The sequence below is a fragment of the Mirounga angustirostris genome, unplaced genomic scaffold, assembly GCF_029215605.1.
Source record: "Mirounga angustirostris isolate CCGP_5_RB_7025 unplaced genomic scaffold, mMirAng1.0.hap1 SCAF_4, whole genome shotgun sequence".
Classification (NCBI taxonomy): Eukaryota; Metazoa; Chordata; class Mammalia; order Carnivora; family Phocidae; genus Mirounga; species Mirounga angustirostris.
This window is the reverse complement of record NW_026991712.1, coordinates 118583304-118589303: the sequence shown is the minus strand read 5'-3', so window position 1 is coordinate 118589303 and position 6000 is coordinate 118583304. Positions and strand designations below refer to the sequence as shown.

General features: G+C 41.2%; 1 protein-coding gene across 1 annotated transcript in view; it reads left to right on the top strand.

Annotated features, from left to right (window-relative positions):
* Nucleotides 1–521: 521 nt before the first annotated feature.
* The window catches only part of CLCA1 (chloride channel accessory 1), a 29867-nt gene continuing 24388 nt past the window's right edge, over nucleotides 522–6000 (top strand). The window contains exons 1-2 of the mRNA XM_045899058.1: nucleotides 522–683; nucleotides 5671–5811. Coding sequence (XP_045755014.1) covers nucleotides 522–683; nucleotides 5671–5811 — 303 coding nt within the window. The remainder of the gene's footprint in view (nucleotides 684–5670; nucleotides 5812–6000) is intronic.

Here is a 6000-nt window from a genome sequence, read left to right as displayed (position 1 = left end):
TGGATATATGGTTTATATTTAACAAATGCTGACTGAATAGGCAGAACAGTCAGGCCTCCATGGGCAGGTGAGGGTTGGAGGGTGGTGTTGGGTGGGTCAGTATCCCTGGTTGGCAAACATTTGTACTAAGTAAACATCTTTCAATGACCAAGCTGCTTGTCACCTGTGAGTCCCTCCAGGGAACCGGATGTGCGGTCCCCACCCTCATTCCCAGCATCTGGCACAGGTGAAGGCAAGGGTAATAATCCTTTCAAAATGAAATATTTGAAAGTACACAGAATTGGAGACTAAGCTATAGTTCCTTATAAAGGAGACAAATGCAATAGTGAAAGAATTTGGGGTCAAAGGGTTAAATACTTTGATAAACCATCTCTGATAGCTTGGGAAAAATGTGTGTCTATATATTCATGTGTATAAATATATATATATATATAGAGAGAGAGAGAGAGAGAGAGAGAGGTAAAGAAGACCTCTAAAAGCATCATTCTCCAAAGAGAGAAATCAAAGTGTGATGTACAACAATGGGGCCATTTAAGAGTTCTGTTTTCTTCTTGGTCCTTTATCTCCTGGAAAGGGCCCTGAGCAATTCACTCATTCAGCTGAATAATAATGGCTATGAAGGCATTGTCATTGCAATTGACCCTAATGTGCCAGAAGATGAAACACTCATTCAACATATAAAGGTAAGTTCAAAATGGTAATTATCCATGCTTTAAAAAAAAAAAAATTAAGTGTAATGTTGTGATAGAGCAAACGCGAGTTCTCTAACTCCAGCTGTGTGATACAGGCAAATTATTTTCATACCTGAGCCTGTTTCTTCAGCTGTAAAATGGCAATAATAATACTAAACTACTAGGATTCTTGTAATAAATGCAGTGCACATAACTCAGAGTTTGATACATTGTTGATGCTTAATAAATGACTGGTTACAGACGATTTCATTGAAAACTATTTAGTTTCACACTAAGGAAGGGCCAGCATCATTTGACAGACATTGTGAGATACAGGGAGGATAATTCCTTTGCTTCATTTTACCATTGGCTTATATCAGATTCTCCTTTTATGGTCCTAATTGTAACCCCCCTTGTCTGTTATCCTAATACAGGAGCCCAGGAGGCAAATCTCTGATTTTAGAACAATCCCCACCCTTCCAATGAGAGGAAACTGCATTTTACCAGCCCCGATGCCAGGAACCCTCTCAGGGCTGCTGGGCAGTCTCACCTCACTCGTTACTTCTCCTATGGGGGAAGGAAAAACTAGGGAAAAAGACTCTTTCTGTTCTGGCAGAGGCATCTAACTGCTGTAAAGTGGAGGGATTAGAGAGGTCGTGTGCAACAGAAAACAGCTAAGAATCAGAAGGAAATGCCTTATAAAAAGGCTGTAGCACATCCAGAGGCACTATTGTATAATGAGCAGAAGTATTAGTCTGTCAAATGGGAATAATAATGAGTACCTTCCTCATAGGACTTTGTGAGGATTCAATGTAACAATGCTTGAATATAAGGGAAGCGGAGTGAAAGGTATATGGGAACTCTGTACAATTTTGGCATGTCTTCTATAAGCCTAAAATTATCTCAAAAATCAGGAAAAAAAACTTCAAAAACGTATGCATAGTGCCTGGTACATAGTAAGAGCTCAATAAATGGTAGGCACAGTCATCAATCACCAGTCCCACTTTAAATCGATCTAGATCGAGAAAGAGTTCCTCCCTCTTAACCAAGCCAAAGGGACTGAAGCTTTTTTCTAGGCAAAGTTCCTGAATGTGAGCTCAGAAGTTAGTAGTGCAAGGGCTCCAAAGTTCGCCCCCAAACGTTCTTTGCTCTCAGCAGAAGCAAGGCTAGAAAGATGGAGTTTGGAGAGAGAACCATCTCTATCACCAATAGCAGTTTAGGGTTGGAGAAGTGGAGCAGTTGATGGGGTTGCTGGGAGCTTACCTGTTGAACTGGAAGACTATCAGATTTACCACTAATTGGTGAAAGAGAAATTCACACCCTTTGAAATCTCTCAATATCAGAAACCTTGGGTATGTTTTTGATTACCTCTAAATTTAAAAATAGCATGAGCAAAAATGAAGTAGCCACTTGGAGCAACAAAGTGTGGAAGAAAAATGTGGCCAGCGATGTTTCTGTCTGTGGCTGGACAGTCACTAGGGCTCAGGAATTGCCAGAAGGAGGACACAGATGCCTTATTTTGAATGACAAAGGTCATTTGTATTTATATGGTGCTTTAGAGCTTTCAAAGTGCTTTCACCTAATATCTTTGGGGGGTTTTCCTCCTGAAAAAAATGTACTTCTCACTACAATTATTAAATCAACTTTCTGGTAGGAGTCCTAAATGTGTTCGCTATAAGATAAGTTGGTTTCCACATCTTCTCTACAAAAGGAACAGTTGTAAGGGCAGTAAGTGTGCTCAGTGTCCCTGAGTAGTTAATAAAAGTGGTTTCCTCCCTATTTGATGTTCCAGATCTACAGAGTTGAGGGAGGTCACTGTGGGCTTTGCTGCCGTTCCTGGCCATCCCTCGCTCTGCTTTCTGAGGGGATTTTCTCCCTCCTGCCTTTGTGGGGACAGAAGCCTCTAAGTCAGCTCTTAAATACCAGCTTCAGCTAGCCTTCCCCAACATTTTTCCATCTACAAGACCGGCAGATGGCGCTGCAGCAGTTCTATCCACTGCACCTACACTCTACCCAGTATCAGGGAAGCAATAGGAGCACATTCATAAGATGAGGGAATGAGAGTCAGGGAGAAACTCACTCTGTGTGTCTTCTCTCTCTCTCTCTCTCTCTCTCTCTGTCACACACACACACACACACACACACACACACACACACACACACTACACAGTTGTAGTAGTTTGGGGTCTCCTCAATGCATGGGAGCCCAGGTACCTCCTGACTTAGCACTCCTGCACAATTTACAGCTCATCATAACCACTTCATTCATTCATTCATTTGTTCATTCATCCAACAAATATTTACAGAGCATTTACATTATGTTGGCACCAGGAATCCAGTGATGAACAATATGCTATCCTTGTCCTTAAGGAATAACCAGCCCATCCTATAAACTGTTATCCTCAACTTTCTCCAAACCTCAATACTTTAAATGTGTATTTGGATATGAGGTCATCTTCTCAAAACCTAGAACAGATGCTGAAGTAAAGCTCCCTAATTAATGGTTCTATTAAAACATGGAAGGGGTGCCTGGGTGGCTCAGTTGGTTAAGCGACTGCCTTCGGCTCAGGTCATGATCCTGGAGTCCCGGGATCGAGTCCCACGACGGGCTCCCTGCTCAGCAGGGAGTCTGCCTCTCTCTCTGACCCTCCCCCCTCTCATGCTCTCTATCTCATTCTCTCTCTCAAATAAATAAATAAAATCTCTAAAAAAAAAAAAACATGGAAGACAAGAGCATTTCATGCTGCTTATTCTTCCGGGGGGGGAGACTGAAAATTCACATTTCACAACTCAAATGGTGATACAATACTTTAATGTCAGAAGGTTTATACCGACTTTTCAACTTTTTTGTGATCTCGACTCAGTGTTTTATTGTAATGGTTATGCAAACCATTACAAGAACTTCTTAAAAAATATCCAGGCAGCCATTATTATTATCTCTATCTGAAAGGAGGGGAAACCGAGGCTCTTAGAGATAAAATAAATTCCCCAAGTTTATCCCGTTAGGAAGTGGCAGAGCAGGAGTCACTCCTGCATCGATGCATGACTACTGCTTCCCCATGTAATGATGAACTGTTTTTGCCCCTCAGGCCAGCCCCATCAGGCACTGGAGTCTATCTAGTCACTCTGGTCCACTCCAGCAAGAACTCCGCTCCAGCAAGAACTTTGCTCCTGCAACAATCCCTTTTTCTCTTACATTATCTGGTTTTTTTCCATTAGCGTATACATATGTTATAATAGTTTCCATTTTTAAAAAACAAATAAACAAAACAAAACCCCCTTGCCCTGGGGGCGCCTGGATGGCTCAGTTGTTAAGTGTCTGCCTTCCGCTCAGGTCATGATCCCAGGGTCCTAGAATCGAGCCCCACATGGGGTTCCCGGCTCCACAGGAAGCCTGCTTCTCCCTCTCCCACTCCCCCTGCTTGTGTTCCTGCTCTCGCTCTCGCTCTCTTTGTCAAATGAATAAGTAAAATCTCTAAAAAAAACAAAAACCCCAAAAAACAAAAAAACAAAGAAAAACAAAAACCCTTGCCCTGAAGTCCTCCTTCAGCTACTTGTTCATTTCTCCATTCCTCTTTAATTTATAGAAAAACTTCTTGACCTGTTGTCTGTATTCACCACCTCTGCTTCCTCATCTATTCTTTTGGACTCACTCATTTGGAGCTATCATCTCTATTCCACTAAAATGGATCATTCAGGTTGCTAAATCCATTGCTTAGTTCTTAGTCCTCACCATACTTGATTGCTCAGTAGTATTAGACACCGACAAGCACTCTCTCCTTCCTGAAACATTCTCACCCCAGTGCCTTCTGATTTCCTCCCCGTGCACCTGCCGCTCCCTGAGTCTCGTTTGCTGGCTCCTCCTCACCACACCTCTAAATGCTGGGGGCCTCAGGGTTCAGTCTTCAGCCCTCTTTTCTCTTTTATCTATACTTGCTTTGGTGCTTTTCAGTGGTTTTGGTCCTAGTAGACCCAATGCCCCTTTGTATAATAAACCTCTTATAATACCCTCTGTACTGTCTTGTCAGGAAGCAGCTCAGGGAATCTGCAGAGGCATTTATAATTTAACACCAAGGCTCTTTCATTTTAGAGAAATAAAGTTAGGTGTAACTTGAAGATAAATTAATTATGCCACTTCCTTATATTGAACACTTGGTACTATACTAATAATAAATGCTCTCATAACATTTAGTTAACCCCAAAATTATTATAGTGATGTCAGCAGGGCTGAAGTCATACTCATTTTGAGTTTCTCTCCCAGTACTACTTAGTGCGTGACTTTGAGACCTATACTCTCTAATTGTCAGTTTCCCCCTTAAAGGTTTATTGATCCTCAAAAGAGCAAATGAAATGAAACCAATAGCTAACTTTTTTTTTTAAGATTTTATTTATTTATTTGACAGAGAAAGAGAGAGCACAAGCAGGGGGGAGCGGCAGGCAGAGGGAGAGGGAGAAGCAAACTCCCTGCCGAGCAGGAAGCCCAATGCAGGGCTTGATCCCAGGACCCTGGGATCATGACCTGAGCCGAAGGCAGCTGCTTAACCAACTAAGCACCCAGACACGCCAATAGCTAACATTTCATAAGCACTTGTGCTAAGTAAACATGGTCCGAAGTGCTTTCTTGACTTCCCTTAATCCTCACAACAACTTTATGAGCTAGTCACTAGAATATTTTCCACTCTATACATGGAAAAACTGAGGTTCAGAAGAGCTTGAGGAAATTGCCTGATGTCCTAATGTAAGTGGTGGATCCAGAATTAGTGTCTGCCTTTGGGGTCTGCATTGTCAACCATTACTCTGTGACACACAGCATGTGGTAAGTGCTCAGAAAAAGTTAACTATTATTATTAATAAAAGGTAATTCAACATTTCCCCTTCCCATCTTAATAAATAACTAGTCTTTGGAAATGTGAAATACAGGTGTAAATTTGAATGATTGGCAACTTTGCCTATTTTCTGTCATAATTGTGCTGGTTATATATGTTTTCTTTTTTCCCAGGACATGGTGACCCAGGCATCTCCATATCTGTTTGAAGCTACAGAAAAAAGATTCTACTTCAAGAATGTTGCCATTTTGATTCCTGAAAAATGGAAGACAAAACCTGAGTATGTGAGACCAAAACTCGAGACCTACAAAAATGTGAGAATATCAAGTTCTTTTGTTCAAATTCAATCTCCTTCTCTGATTCAGATTTTTTTTCATCAAAATATTCTAGAATCAAATGAAGTTGTTTCAAAATCCTCCTATGTGAATAAGGTCAATTTATTTGCTGATGTTGATGTGGGAAACAAAGGCAGATGAAAAATTACAATTACTAAGTTTCCTTTC